Source organism: Phaseolus vulgaris, chromosome 10, assembly GCF_051622355.1.
Source record: "Phaseolus vulgaris cultivar YP4 chromosome 10, ASM5162235v1, whole genome shotgun sequence".
NCBI lineage: Eukaryota > Viridiplantae > Streptophyta > Magnoliopsida > Fabales > Fabaceae > Phaseolus > Phaseolus vulgaris.
This window is the reverse complement of record NC_143507.1, coordinates 38,897,661-38,914,659: the sequence shown is the minus strand read 5'-3', so window position 1 is coordinate 38,914,659 and position 16,999 is coordinate 38,897,661. Positions and strand designations below refer to the sequence as shown.

General features: G+C 27.7%; 1 protein-coding gene across 1 annotated transcript; it reads right to left on the bottom strand.

Annotated features, from left to right (window-relative positions):
- Positions 1-3,297: 3,297 nt before the first annotated feature.
- On the bottom strand, positions 3,298-9,831 carry LOC137818250 (glycosyl transferase family 1 protein). Its single transcript, XM_068621550.2, has 14 exons — positions 8,940-9,831; positions 8,673-8,759; positions 8,054-8,163; positions 7,825-7,875; positions 7,533-7,704; positions 7,126-7,446; positions 6,848-7,051; positions 6,118-6,603; positions 5,663-5,872; positions 5,213-5,401; positions 4,714-4,877; positions 4,429-4,581; positions 4,257-4,335; positions 3,298-4,050 (listed from the first exon to the last, which is right to left on the bottom strand). Exons 1-14 carry the CDS (start codon positions 9,372-9,374, stop codon positions 3,607-3,609), a joined length of 3,105 nt encoding a protein of 1,034 aa, XP_068477651.1. The 5' UTR covers positions 9,375-9,831; the 3' UTR covers positions 3,298-3,606.
- Between the last annotated feature and the right edge of the window lie 7,168 nt (positions 9,832-16,999).

The following is a 16,999-nucleotide window of genomic DNA, read 5'->3' as shown; positions in this document are numbered from 1 at the left end:
AAGAAAGGTAGTCATGTAATTTTGAATCACAGAATTTGAAGAAAGGTAGTCATGTAATTTTGAAGAAAAAGAAACACAACAAGAAAAATAGGAGTCGATTTTGAAGAGTAGGTCCCATGTCACATAATTTAATTAAAGATAGTGAGTAGGTCCCATATCACCTAATTTAATTAAAGATAGTGAGTAGGTCCCATATCACATAATTTAATTAAAGATAGTGAGTCTGACAGAATATTTTTATTATTTATAATTATTTTAATTATATTATTATTATTTTATAAATTTATTATTAATATTTTTATTTATCTTATATATTATTTTTTTATTTTAATAATAATAGTTTTTTATATTATATAATTATTTTATTTTATTAAATATATATATATATATATATAAATATTAATGAAATAGTAATAGCATAAAAATAAAATATATATTTAATATAATAATTATAAACATATATATATAACAATATATAATATATTTAATAAATTTTAAAAAATATAAATTAAAGTTAAAATAAATTTTAAATTAAAACAAAAATTATTATAAAACCTTAATAAATAAATAAATTAACATTTTAAAATAAAAAGTATATTAAATAAATAAAAAATTAACATTTAAAAAAAGTATATTAAATAAATCATTAAAATTTAGTTAGTTTTTATTTATTTATTAATTTAATATTTTTATTTTATTTATTTAACATATATTAACAAAATATTTATTTTATTAAATTTTATTTTAATTATTTTAATATTTTTATTTTATTATAAATTTAATTATTATATATTCTTTTTTTTTTAATTATCCTTATTACATTTTATTTAATTATCCTTATTACATTTTATTTAATAATAATAAATTAACTTAAATTAATTACTAAAAATGAACTTTCACGTGAAAAGGAAAGTTTGGGAGAAAGAAATTTTCAAGATTCTTTCATCCAAAAAAGTAAAACACATGTAATTGATAATCATTTATAATAATGTTTTAAATTAAAAAAAAAATATATATATAATTAAAATATTTATTTATTAGATTGTAAGGTGAGTTTTTATTACTGCTTATTGTGTCATCCTCTAATATAATTTTTTAGACATATTGAAGACCCTTGAAAACTACAGACAACTACTTTTAATATAAATCAGTCACTGTTTTTGTTTTTGGTATAGTTGAATTCTTATGTGTCAATCCCGGAAGGAAAGTCCGAGGAAAGAGTGTATTTAGATTTTATTTTTTATTTTTAAATGAAGTAAAATATAAGTTAATAAATTCAATTTTATTTTTAAAAATATTTAAATAATAAAATATGAAAAATTTGTGTGGATATTTAAATTAAAATTTTGTAAATAACTATATTTTTTTATTACATGACAACTTTTTATTTATTTATTTATTTTATAAATAATATAATAAAAGATTTGATACAAATATTATTATTTAATAAATTTATTTAATTATTATTAATTTATATTTATTATAACTATTTTAAAATTATTAATTTTCTAACTAGTTATTGTGATAATCTGATGTGTAGTAAATGAAATCAAATTTCTATTATAAAATGAGACAATGATATTTAACACTAGTAAATTTTTATAATCATTTTGCATGTACTATTTTACTCTTTATTTTTGACATAATTATACAAGTTTAGTTTTTATAATGATATATAACATTACCCATAAAAACAAATACTATGAAGTCGTGATATGTTTGATTGACTTGAGAGTGTGTGTTAAACCAAAACGAAGTAAATTGGGCAAAAATAAAAAGCAAAATTTGATTCCAATTTAAGAATTACATATAAAAGGTGAAAAACAGCCACAATCATAGACTTTTTCTTAGATAAATAAAAAAAAAAAGGTAAACAGCTACGCAAATTCTTCCTACACCCAATACTTTTCAACCTGCACCAAACATATTTTTAAAATTACAAAAATATCCTTTATTTTTTATATGAAAATCTGGAATTGAAAATAATATATTTTAAAAAAATATATCCAAAAGAGTTTTTTTTTATTCTGGACATAAAAATTTGGAAAAAAAATCAAAAGTGCATTTTAGATAAAAAAAATCCAGAATACAAAAAATAATACATTAAGGGTATTTTTGTCTTTTCTTTGGAATGGGGTGCATGGTCTGGGACGCAATTGCCAAACAGTTATTTAATAGGAATCTTGGGTTTGCTTATGGTGTGTGTAAAAACTCAATTATAATTATTTTTATGTAATATATTGTGTGTGTAAAAACTCAATTATAATTATTTTTATTTAATATACAAAAATAAATTTTATTAAATTTTCTCTTACATTGTACCAACCAAATAACGACTCTTTTTTACTTAATTAATTTACTCTCATGTGACTACTATGTGTCTCACCTATGGGGAAAAATACATTTTTCTTAAGTTCAAAATGTTTTTTTATTTGGTTTATTTTTAAAAATAATAGTATTTTCTAGAGAAATGCTTTCTGAAAATGTACTTTTTTATGTTGTTCCGAAAAGTACTTTTGTAGAGAGAAGTGTAAGTCTAACATTCTTTTTGTTTTAAAAAAATGAAAATATGTGTTATAGTATAAGTAATAAAATGAGAAAATAAGTAAATAGTCTTCACCAATACTGTGGTTTCATGATTAGGCATGTGATAGATTACTCTTATGATTAAAAAATAAAGAATTGATTTTAGTACTTTGAGGACTTAATTGAAAGAATGAAGAGCACTTTAAGAAATTTCAATTAATTAGAAGGGTAAGTTCCTACATGACTTATTTACTAAACTCCATTTTTGTTATGTAATGTTATAATAATTCATAGTCCACATTCAAGGAATGTGACAGAAAAAGAAAATAATTTAAATGCAATTGTAACATGTACAGATAATTTATATGCAATTGTAACATGTACACTTCTATTTTTATTTATCAGCATTTTTATAAATACAATAAAACATAAATAATAGTACAAAGATAAGAATTGAGGAATTGTGAAATTATATTTTAGTTAGGATATGTAGGTCAACCTCAGTCAAGGAGGGTTATTATTTGTAAATACAATGCTTTGGAGTAAAATAAGTAAATATTTGGATAAGTTTTAATAGTTTCATAATAATAATAATATTTCAGTTTCAAATTACTACGCTTAAAAATAATTCGGTTCAATTTTAAAAAACAATTCAATTATTTTATATAAGTTTGATTCAACTTAACATTAATTAAGTTCTGTTTATTTTTATTTTTGCAGCTCTAGAATGTCTTGCCTTTAAGGTGCGTGGAAAAAGTAAAGTAATAAGACTGTAGTTAATTATTCATTTAGATTGACAGAGCCACCAACAGTACAATTTTGCCACACTTCTCTGAAAGAATTTATGATTCTGAAATAATAGAATTACAGAATATAAGTCAAAAAAGAAAAGATACTTTACACATTAGCTATTTATAAGTAGGAATGACCAGAAGGATGCATTCTCTTTCGATCATCATCACCCTTAACAGAAATGTGCATCCTTTCTGAACCAAAAGCACTATTATGTTAAGCAAAATCAAATAAAAATGAATTTTTATACGAGGAACACTGCTCAAAACAATGGTTCTAAAGTCATCATCATGCTGTTACTGCAAGCATTGATGAATTGGAGCTTTCCTCGTCTGGTGGGGGCTTGATATATTTCCCTATCACTTGTTGGCGATGACGTTTCCTCATTCTGTTCTGTTTTTCTATACTCTTTTGCTTCCTCTTTTCCTTCTCTTTGTGCCTTAAACTTCTCTCTCTCTCGTATACACCTTGCCAGAATACTTCACCTGTTGAAGGCCACAACCAATGCTTCCCAGGATCCTCAGAATCTGATAACTCTGCCAAGTCCTCATCCATGCTCTTGAGGGTGCTGTATGAGAACCATTTGATCCACATTTGACCCCTGCGGCTCTTGAACTTGTGTTCTTCCTGCATTACACCACTCTCAGGGTCCACATACACCATCCTCCTTGCACTGTGATATGCCCACACATTCACAAGAAGCTCCAGAAGCCGTGAATAACAATGCTTATCCTGCAATTTTATTTCATCCATGTTTTTAGACAAGTGGTGCAAAATTAAGTAGCAAGCAAGGATATAATGTACTTGAAAGTAAATATGCTCATTACAAATTTACGTAATAGTTAAGAACTTTTTCAAAAGAAATTCGTAATAGTTAAGAAAAACCCTTCTGTTGCAATTTAAAACATGTAAATTGATCCTTTGGAGAAGCAAATTACTTTCGACAAACTCAAAGTACAGTGTCCTGTTGAATGGTGTTCATCGTACATCTGTGCATCCATTGCATCCACAAACATTCTGCAGAAATGGTAGTTTACATCAGTTATTTAACTCTCAAACTAGTACAAGAGAATAATTTTCTTATATTGGCGAAATGAACCTAGTTTATACCTGGAGAACATTACAAACTCCAAAAAGGATCTGGTAGGCAGAGCCCAACTCTGCATGACAGACCATGTGTCACCGTCTACAGGCATAGGTGGCAAAGAATCCACATCATCTTTTAACCCATACATTCTTCTCATGGCTTTTGAGAAAGCAAACCTTTACTCAAACACAAATGTAGAGAAAATCAAGCAAAGTCTTTAAAAATGTAAAAGAAAATGAAAGCAAGGGTCAAAGACTCAGGCTTTCATGTACTCAAGATTAAAACATAATGGATTTAAGAGATCATACTTGCAATTTCCTGCATTAATGGCGTCACAAAATGACCAAAAGTCCTTTTGCGAAGGGTTTCGTGAATCCATATCCATGCGAACCCAAAAATATAGTGCATCCCCAAACCTTTTGGATTGGATGGCATCTAATAATGAATTTTCAGCAGTTCCGGACAATGATGTCTGTTAAAACCCCACACTAAATGTCAAAAAAAGCAAGAACAAGAGACAGATTTAAGACATCCAATTTATCATTTCCATTCAAGTCATCTTTCTATCTTTCAACCATACACATATTCCTCTGATTAGACAAGAACCTCTAGCTTTAAATACCTTATTGATTATAATACCGACAATTAATGCATCTAGAAATATAACAGGAAAAAAGGGTGAACATTAAATAAGCATCACAAGTCCACAACATTTAAACTAAAAATGATTGACAATGATAAAATTAATATTTTTTAAAACAAATATAATCACCAAAGAAATGAGACATGGAAAACAATCATATTTACCTTCTTTGCTGTTGCTCTCCAAGACTGAAATCCAATCCAAGCATTCCTGTGTAATCGGTCAATCCTGTTTGCAATTGCGAAGAAGGCTCCATGTTCACCAAGTAAATCTCGATAATAACCATTATTAAGCAGAGGAAGACGAGAAGGAGCATCAACATCATCTCTCCCTGGTCTTCGACCTTTACCGGACTGCAAACATCCGGCACATTCATTGTGTCAGATTGAAATAAGAAGCCAACCACTAATTGTTCTGAAGAGAAAGCACTACTATTACAGAATATTTGGGGCATTATTATTATAGTAATGTACACCAGGGGTATCTAAAGATCCCTAGGTCTCTCCAAATAAAGCCTTTTTTCCATACACAAGACCAGAAACTCGTGTATTACAATCACTGATAAACATAGATTAATACGAGTATACGATATAAAACAAAAACACCCAACTTACCAGGCCAACTCCTCGATAAAGTGTTTTTTTATGTAGAAAAGGCCAGGATCCTTCCCCAAAATAAGGTTCATAAATGCATAGTGGTTGTCCTGTACGCTCAAGCTCTCCATCATCTCTTTCGTGTAAATCATTCTTTGCTCGATCAGCCCTCTTAGAATTTTTATATACATCCTCCCATGTTCCATGAAACTGCTCTGTTCTATCCTTCAACTGCATTAAAGCTCAAAACGAGTTAAGCTTTACTCACCAGAAATGGAAGTCATCAAAGATCCAATACCCTAATTTCGTAAAGAATAATCCTAAATTCTCCTAATCATTCTTCCAAATAATCCTCCTTAAGAAAATTTGAACACTTAGTGTTTTATTGACAACTATAGAGTACTAGGAAAATTATTTGATGTTTTAGAAAGATATAGCATTTCTCTTCTATAAATTAGAACATTCCTTGATCTCACCTCTTCATCCTCCCTCCTTTTTTTGGTAATGGCCAGTTGAGTATACTTTTCTTCTTCCCATATGCTATATACAAATATATCATTAGCTGCACCTGTCGTAATGGATCTATTTTTCTGAGAACGATTCCACTGGCCCTCATATTTATCTAAAAACGTCTTACTTCTTAATGCCCTATTTTTATATGTCATATTTGGCACAGCTTTAAATAAATGCCATTGCCACTGTTCTTTAACATTGGGGGGAATATCTGAAACAGCCTTGGGTGGAGCAACCTCCGATGGAAGCCTGAGAATATTCTGAAGTAAAGATGCATATCCTTCAATTGCTTCTGAAACCATAAGATTCTTTGCAGTGTTTCTCCCTATACAGGCAATGTTACGAGCCAAGGGTGATATTTTCCCATTTGAGATCACTTCTAATAAAATTTGTCTTAGAGCTCTAATATTATCCCTTGGGAAAAGATAGCCATTCACCCTGTCATCAACCTAGTTAATGTCAACAAGATAGTCAGCAGTCTCCTTAGAAATACATCATATGAGAAACTTTAACTCTTCATATTGTAACTTAAAAATTAATAATTGACAACATTTTAGATGCAGGGAAGTTATTAAACGCCCAAAAAACTAGTCTGGATTATTGCAGGAGACGTCAAATTAAAGATTGATAAAAAACAACCAACAATCTAGAATCGTGATATGGCTAACGTAAAAGATTAGAATGCAAACTTACGTATTTTCTGATCATGGGAACATCTGGAGCAATAATTGGTTTCTCAAACGACATAGCTTTTATCAAAATCTCTGGAAAAGAATGTTCTTCAAGAAAGGATCCATATACCACTACATCTGCGGTGCCAAGAATGGAATCGGCATTCAAATCTCCAGCTATATGCTCTATAATACCTCTTGGATATTTCAAGCTATGCGCCATGGTCTAATGTAAGAGCATAAAAAGATGAGAAACTTCAAATTATTTAGCCAAAAAACAAAGAGAAGTAGGATATATACCTCAAGAGCCACACTGTAGTTATTTGTTAATTCCCCACTATGAACAATTATTCGTAGTTGTGCACTGGAATTATCTTTGTTTGAAGGGAAGTTCGTCACAAGTGGTTCTAAAGCCCGTAAAACAATGGCATGCCCCAACCACATGCCCTTGTACAGAAATTGACTGCCCACAATTGCAACAATTACATCTTCTGGGCCATACCCCATATTGACCCGCAAATTATCTTTCTGTAAGGCCATAAATGCTTCTGCCTCTAATGCTTCAGCAGGGGAACCAGGAATAACAAAAAAATTTCCAGCATCAAATGTGGAGTAAATCATCTGTGTAATTACAAAATAATCATGTGTCACAGATATGATTTCAATGTATCAAACATTAAATAAATAATTTGACCCATAGATATTACCGGCAAAGCATAGTTTGGAAAGACAACAACTGTTGAACGATTGAAAACTCTTCCCCAATCATTCAAAATTTCTATCTGCCCATTAGTGGTATATTGTCTTGATCGATAAGCAAGAGCATTTTCATGAACAATCCATATAAGAGGGATGGATTTGAAAGGTTCCTGCAAAAAACTGTACAAAATAAAATCACTCATGTTACTTGAATAAGGATATTCATGCCAAAAACCTCAAACACAAGTCGAGGGTGCAAAGGCAGTAAAGGATTCAGGAAAAAACAATCAAGTATCATACCAAGAAAAGGCACCCTTGGCTTCCAGAGAGCTCATAATTATACCATCATAGCTGGGGGGAAAACAGACATTAGCTTCGATGTAGAGAAGATATACAATGATCAAAAAGCTTAAAGAAACAGTCATTTTATCAGCTTAATTTCCTATTTGATTCGAATTTCTACACGTTTCAATTATTAAAACTGTACAAAATGCATAGTCAAGAAATAAAATTAGAAGAACAATCATACTTTAGCCAGTCTACAGTGTTGTTTCGCTTATCACAAGTTCTAAAGATAGTGATGGGAACTCCTAAATTACTCCACACATTATGCCCTGGTCCATCTTCAAGTGAAAAGACCTGCAAAACATAGAGAATATTTGAGCTAAAATAAACATAATAAAATTGATTAAAAATAAATATTGAAAATGATGTGGGCAAACATCTCATTAATAATTTTTAGCCTCAGTTTGACGTGTCACAACTCTCAGGAACTCAATCTACACTTTTAAACCAGTAATCCTACTTCAATTTTCAAATACTTGTTTGCCAAGATTATGTGTTCAAGTTGAATGAATATATTGAGAAGTATTTTCACTAATCCAATGAGGCATTTGAAATTTGAAGCCAATAGTACAGAAAGAGCACATACAAGAAACAAACATTTTTCTTATAATTCAACATCTATATATTTTTTTTTATCAGCAATTCAACATCTATATATTCCCCATCACTTCCAGACATAAAGCACCACAGTCACCACCATAGTGAGACAATGATGATTTAGCTGGCTCCCCATTCATTTTCTTTTCCCTAAACTCACCAATTTTCCAGTATAAAATACCGAAAACAAACTGCAAACGGAGTACCTGAATTTCATAGCCAATCTCTTGCAAAGCAGTAGCGACAGTTACCATAAGCAATTGGTGAGAATCAACCAACAGTTCTCCAAACACCTTCAAACGAAATCAAAATCACATCAAGAGAGAAATACTCTAACTTAAACAGTTTCAAATTTATGTAAAACCTACCCCCGTTTTATCATGAAAAAGGAATAAAACCATGCTGAAGTGAACCGCATGCACAACCTAAATACACAAATGGATAAAAAATTATTTGAAAATAGTTGAACTAACCATTGCCAGCTGAGGCTTCCTGTATCCAAAATGTTGCACTGTGTGGTTGAACAAACCCGCATCCATACCCCCACCACCGCGTCTCCTAAATTTCTCCAAAATCATTGGCAAAAAAACGGCATCCTCCCCAATGTCCGACACAACCTTCTGAATTTCTCCATAATGGAACAAATTATCAGACCGCATTTTCACCGCCTTCAACGACTCCTCGGAGTTTTCCACAACCGACCCTGGCAGGAACATTTGGAACACAACGACCAAGCAAAGAAACACCACCACCGTACAAATCCATTGCACGTAATCGAGCTTCTTAAAGAGCAGCCTCGAAAAGCTCGATCTGAACCTGTGAGAAAAAGGGTTCTTCTCTTTTTTAGTGAACTGAGTACCAAACAAGCTCCCCTTCTTCAATGGGATCCCAGATTCCAAGGAACCCATTAGAGTCCCATCAATTGGGTCGCAACAGAATGGGGAAAAGCTTCAAACTTGGGTGGAACCTCGCATGCAGACGAACACCCAGATTCCACCCCTTCAATGAGGGTTCAACCAGAGCTGAAAAAGACCCAAACTTTGTGCTTGAATTCAAGTAAAAGACCAGGAAAGGTACTGCGTGTGAAAAAACAGGGTTCTGATGTGGATTTGGGTGATTTGGTGCGGGAACTGTTCAGTGAATTTTACTGAAGACGAAAGAAAGAAGGAAGAAGAAGATTTGACGAGTGGAAAGGGTTGCACAAGGAAGAGACAATGCCCAGTGAGCTGAAGACTCGGGAACGAAACGAATCTAATCTGAAAAAAAAAATAGGAAAAACAAAGGACAATTAAATGGACCAATATTTTTGCTGTCTGAAAGGGTAAGTGCAAATGTGTGTTCTTTTATTTATTTATTTATTTATTTATTTATTTTTGGTAAAATGAAAGTGTTATATGTCTGTGTTATATAAGCTTCAACAAATCTTGTTATGCTACCAATTTGGAAATGGTTAATATCTTGTCACGCGCATCGAGTGAAAAGCGTGGGGTCACGCGTGCAGAGTAAAAGTTGTGGAGAAAAAAAAAAAATCAAATGTTGGTGAGGTATGAAGTATTCTGAAACCCTTTTATGTGATCGAATTATTGAGCTTTTTTCCTTACAGGTAGAGTCTGAATATGATAGCAGAAACCAAATCTGCATATAGATTTTATGAAATTTCTAGTCAAGTCAATATGATAATTTATTAAAGGTGAATGCTATCCTGAACTACTTCTGTGCACCGTTATTTTAGCTTTTAGTAATTTTTAGATCAATCAAAGGCATAATCTTTTATTATTGTACTTTCTTTTTAGTATGTTTGTTTTACTCCATGCTGTCTCATGATTTCTATGGTGATATTGTTCATGTTAATTATTTTTTTAATTCACTTTTTATCATCATCCTTTATCGGTCAATTCATCTAGTGCTTGTTTAGTTGGTGTTTCCACTATTCTGGTGGATTTAGAGGCTAAGAAAGAGTTTGCTCGATTCACATTTAGGTATATGAATTTATGCTGATTTGGTGAAAAGGAAATGAGAAGGTGGAGGGGGGAATGTCACCCATGAAATGAGAAGTGAGGAAAGTGGAGTAAGTTTTTTGCAATGACAAAATTGTCATTGCTTTATTTCATAGAAAATAAATCAGCCTAGAAAAGATTATTAAGGAGGGTGGTGGTGGAAGTGGCAAAATTGAAAGAAAAAAAATGTCATAAAAAAATAGTTTCCATTAGGATCTCTTTGCTTAAAGGGTTGTACATGTGAATGGATATTCATGATTTGGATTGGAGAGTGAATTTACATAAACAGTAATTTCTCTCATCCTTCTCATATGCAACGATTTGAGGGGAAAGCCATCTAGGACGGTGGTGTTTTTCCTTTTTGACTTTTTTTTGTTTTATCATTCATGCAATAATTATCATATTATGATATTTCATACTTTATTCTATGTATTTTATTTTCTTTATAAATAAATTTGTTGTACAATTCACTTTATATATAATATTTTTTTATTATAAAATATCATCTAAAATATCTACATGGTTATGTATTTACATACAATCTAAATCAATGAATATAAAAAACTTTCTAAATGTATAATTAAATATAACAATAAATTTGTATATGCTTATATAATATTTTTTTATGATTATTTTTATGTTTCGATAATATTAACTAACTTGTATTTTTTCAAAAATAATTATTTAATGGTATCGAAATAAATTATTCAATTGTACCGAAAATAATTTAAAATATTTCAATTAACTCGAATTTACACAAAATACATCATATTTCATTATTTAAATATTTTTAAATACAATGATCAATTTGTAAACTTATATTTTATATTTTTTAAAAGAAATTAAAAACACCTCACAACATCACATCACTCAAAAACTCAAATAAATTTTCCTCGCAAATTTACTATAACATATCTCAATTGAGACGCAATCACTTTTTCTTTCCACTTACTTTTCCTTTTTTTTTTCTTTTCCATCCCATACTTACTTATTTGAGTTTGAGTTGGATCCTCTGATGAAAAGTGGGAGATTCATTTCATATTCTTGTTTACATCATGAATGCATGGATAAATGGTGTGAGAACAAACCTTAGAAGCAAGGACCTTTCATGGGTGTTGTTGGGTATCATAGAAAATAAATCAGCCTAGAAAAGATTATTAAGGAGGGTGGTGGAAGTGGCAAAATTGAAAAAAAAAAAAACATTGTCATAAAAAATAGTCTCCATATTAGTGTTAATGGGACAGAAAATTTTGAGAGAAAGCTAAAATATCTAAGGTGGACAAGATACATAATATTCATATCAATCTCAGCGATTAAAATTGGTGATTCTTTGCCTTTATTTGTATATATGAAGATGTTAATTAAATCTTTGTATTTTAAAAGGGTTGAATAACATTTATAAGAACTATATACTACTTGTATGGGAAGATACTGTTTTTAGCTACACATTTTGTGACTATGTGTATTATTTTTCTTTTATAAAAGGTATCATTCGGAGTGATAAAACATGTTAGTTAGTTTCTTTTTGTCTTAGATAAGATTAGTTTATCTTTTTTAATATGTTTTTTAGTTTATTTTTTTAGAATATTTATGTTTTAGTTCATCTTTAAAAATAGTTGTTTAGCTTTTAGATAATAATAATAATATTTTACGTTCATTTTTAATATAGTAATTAAAATTTCAAATGTTATAAAAGTACATATTTTTCAAAATTCATTATGTTTTCGAAATCCATGTTTTTTATAAATGTAATGGAGATTTTTATAAATCCAAATTAAATTAAATTAATGGAGATTTTAAATTAAATAATATTTTTATAAATTGGTTTTTATAATTCTACTTAATGTTGAAAAATTATTAGTATAATGTAATTTAAATTTTATTTTTTGTGTGATAAAAGTTAATTATTAAACTTTTTTATGTTAAGCTTATTTTTTAATTATTTATTAATTTCAATATTTTATTGTAGTTTAACATTTTTATGTTTATTATTTATTTAAAATATATATTTAAATACGCAAGTTTGGTTTTTTTATAAATTTTTATTCTAATTTCACTTTCTTTTATATCTATTTGAACTAAATATAAGTTAAATAATTTTAATACGTTTAATTTTAAAAAAATTGTAATACACACACCTTAACTTTGATAAAAAAAATCTTAATAAAAAATTACTCCACTATTTTTATTATTTTTATTAAGATAAAACATTTCATTTACTATTTTTATTATAAAAATCATTTAATTTTAAAATACTAAAATAAATTGTATAAAAGGGATAATTTTCACTTATTTGATGTCAATTCGATAGGAGAATTTATTTTTCAGAATTCTAAAATGAATGTTTTCCATTTTCTCTTTCCAATGAAAAACAAAAAATTAATATTTTATTTCATGTCCTTTTTTCTTCTGTATATTTTTCGTAAAATACAAAATTATCTACTAAAGAAAATCATAGAAATGGTGCGTCAGTGAAAGCCTCCAGGAAAATTGGATTAGAGTTTGCAACTTTATATCTGCACCTCAGCCGTTCACCTCCATGATAAAGGGTGATTGGATTAGATTGGAAATTTATATTTCTTCATTTTTAAATTCAATAAAAAAAATGAAAATCTCATTTAAAAAAAATACAAAATATGGATCAAAATTAAAATCATATTTAAATAAATGAATTTTTAATAGTGTAAAAATGAAACAGTTTGTCTTAATTGATTTTTTTTTTGTCTACCCTTACTTAAACTCTACATTTATTTTTTAAATTTTAAGATTAGTTGTATGTTTCTAAAAACTTTATAATTGTCATTGATGTTTTCAAATAGAATTACATTTGTACTTTTAAAAAGAGAATTAACCAATTAAAAATAATAATGGTTAATAAGTTACACAATTATAACTTGATGTTGATTCGACTTAACAAATTTTTAATATTTAATTTTTCAAAAATTCAATTATAATTGGACTTTTTGTCTTCAAATATTTCAATTAACTGATCTAACGAGTTAATTGTAAAGTTTAATAATTAGCTAATAAAGATTTATAAAATACATCTTTCATGAACTCACTAAATTATAGATATTTTAACTAAAGTCCTAAGAATCAAATGCTAAACATTTATCAATGAAATGTATGTTATTTGAAGATAGTATATAATGAGATGTTAGATTTATCTTGAGACACAAAATTATTAAAATAACTAGTTTTGTTTATATCTAAAAGACTGAAAAAGTTGTTTTGTACATATTTTTAAAATAAAAGTCTAACTAAACACATATTGTCTTAACATATATAATAAACTTTTATTTTATGAAAAAAAAAAACTGAAAACATCATGTACATTTAACTATAACATTAATATTTTTAGATGACCACAACGTTAATTTCATTGTCATAAAGATTAAAACAACTCTATTTTAAGAGGTTCGAAATTATTTTGAATTAAAAATCCAAACTAAAGAAAACCCTAAATATAAAACATCACAAGTATATTATAGCCGTATTTATAAAACAAAAATGTAATCATTAATTTATAATTTGATATAAAGAATATGTAGGCATTATTCACATTTGAAAATCATATGTTCAACAATATACTTCATAAATTAATAAAAAAAAAATGTACAAATAACTGACTAATGACTATTAAAGGTAAAAAAAAATTGCCGAGTTATTGAAATTTTTTGATTTTTTTTTAATTTTCATGTTATATTATATAAATTGAATCTCAATTATACTTGTCCCTTAGGCTCCCTTTGTTTCTTGGAGCGAAAAAACACAAATTCACTGTTTACCAAGGAAAGTTAGAAAATCAATGCAAAATAATTTAAAAAATACGAAAATCAAAAATGTTTTCTCTCTCAAAACTTTCTTCGCATTGCGAAGAAAGTTATATATATATATATATATTTAATTAATTAATATTAATTTACTATTTTACCCATATATTTTAAATTAAAATTATTTTTATTTTTATTTATAACATAATTATAATTTAAATATAAAAAATATAATTTAAATTATAAAATAAAATAACATAATTAATCATATTATATATATAATAAATTATAAACATAAATAATAATAATAATAAATATACTTTTTAATAATTAAAAAATAAATTTATATAATAATTATATTAATTTAAAAAATTAAAATTAATAATGTTATTTATAATAAAAATAAGTTTTTATCAAATATTTATAATAATAAGTATTTAAATAATATTTTTAATAAAAAATAATTATAATTTATAAATAAATAAATAAAGTTAATTTTTTAACAATTTTAAAATATAAGGGCAAATATGTAAAGTTACATTTTTATTAATTAAAAATAATATAATTTCAATCACACCCATCACACCACTCACAAACTTTCATAAACTTTCCTCACACTTTCCACTCTATTTACCTTAATCCAAACACTCAAACTTTCTTTACACTTTCCCTTCAAATCCACTCCTTCATTTCCACTCACTCATCCAAACAAAGTCTTAGTAACACAATCATCTCTCATACAACAAATATTATTAAAAAAAATTGATAAATTATTTACTGTATTAATAATAGTTTTTATCCATCAGTTAATAATATCTCTCAATATCGTACATTCTGAAGTTGTATAGTAATTCCTTAAAAAAAAAATTGTGTTACATCCTCAAAATATTGTATTTGATTCATTATTTTTTTCTTGATTTTTTAGTTTATCTTTTGGGATAAAAGAATTCAATAAAGAATTAAAAGAATACAACTTCTATCTCGATAACAAAAAGAAATAAACTCAAAACCCTAGCAGAAAATTTGAAGAAAAAAAAAGCTTTAATAACTTATTTTACTACTTCACCATAATCATTTCGTGAAATTTTCAATTTTTTATGTATTTCGATAAAAACGATACATTAGATTATTCCCACTCAATTTAAAAAAAGAAGAAGATAATTTCATATACATTGAATATTAAATATGTTACATATTTCTTAAGACATTAAACACATTTATCTTTTAAAAAATATAGTATGAAAATATAACCACTCTTTTAAATTAGTGGTGGCTCATTTACATTCTCACAAAAATATTATAAGCAGACGCCTTTGAAACTCATTGTTACATAGGAAAGTATATAATAATTTTTGGAAACAAATATATTTAAAATTTTACCACAAACATGAACTCCTATTATTCAATTAATTTTAGAGTTAAATATTATAACATGAAATTAGATTTTATATTTGTACTAGGATGACCAAGTGAACCATGACCGGTCAGGAACTTGACCACTCAACCAATCAACCACAATGATAAGGTCACATGACGACATGTGACCGACCCTTGATAACGATCCATGGGTTAACCAAGTCAGTAAGCTTAATCTATAATTAAGAGTTGTTTAACACAATCCTAAGCATGAGTCAACCTCCTAATTCGACCCACCAACGAAGGTGCATTAAGGTAATATAAATAAAACACACATTCCAAGGAGAAAGGTATGTCAATATCTACAATATTCTGACACCCTGACTGACTTGAGCGTTGGAGTGTCTTCTGCAGGTACCATCCCCGCCTGCCTATGAAGGAAGGAAGAACAGGAGGCTTGGAGAGATAGTGGTCAACCGAAGGGACTGAAAGAACAATCGTTCTCTAGACTACAACACCGTTCGAGAACAATATTAATTCAAGTTTTAGATCTAGTGAGTATTGTGAAAAAAATATTAGAATAATTTTTTACCGATATTTGTTTACTAACAAACAAATTTTAAATATAAACTATATTATAATATTTTTAATAATAAGTTAATACAAAATATTTTAACATTTTAATTCATACTATAAATCTATTTATTACGTAAAAAAATATGTAAAATTATTTTTAATAATTTTCTTACTATATCTAAAATAAATAAAAAATTAACATAAAAGTAAAGAAGGAAAAACATAGTTAACTCTTAATTTTATTATTACTACACAAACTTTTTGTCCTTATCCAAAGCAAATATTTAGATCTTGAAATTTTAAATTGATATGTGCACACCAAAATCTAATATAGATATTTCCAAGTGGCCAAGTGCTAGGTACACTCATTTTGCCAATAATACATGAACATGGTAGGAAAATTATATGCAATTTTTAGAGACCACACGTAAGTAAAGCCATGATACAAATTAGAGTATAAAACAAAAGGGTGTGTTCTTTTTCTCTTGAAAATAACACAAATTAAATACATTGCAATCATTATTTCTATAAGTATATATCTTCCAAACTTGGTTGCCCTGTTAATCTTAATGTTTGTGAATGTAATCACTTGGTTTATTACCATAATGGTGCATTATCATTATCAATCATCATCACAATTACCCTTAATGATCCATATAATTAATGTTGCCCTTGTCTTTGGCCACTACAGAGAGTGACCCCTAACCAGAATTGATACTAGACCTATTTTATTTTAATTTATTTTTTAATTCCATAGTTAGTTTTGGTGAAAGGTTATATTTATACATCAAGATTTAATGTTTAAAATTTCTCAGTATCAAACAGTAAGAG

Excerpts from the sequence above, each read along its gene's own strand:
- LOC137818250 (XM_068621550.2), bottom strand. The coding sequence starts at position 9,374 with ATGGGTTCCTTGGAATCTGGGATCCCATTGAAGAAGGGGAGCTTGTTT. Across the intron at positions 8,760-8,939 it reads GGAAGCCTCAGCTGGCAATG|GTGTTTGGAGAACTGTTGGT; the intron begins GTTAGTTCAACT and ends TTTCGTTTGAAG. Across the intron at positions 4,051-4,256 it reads GTACTTTGAGTTTGTCGAAA|GATAAGCATTGTTATTCACG; the intron begins GTAATTTGCTTC and ends ATAAAATTGCAG.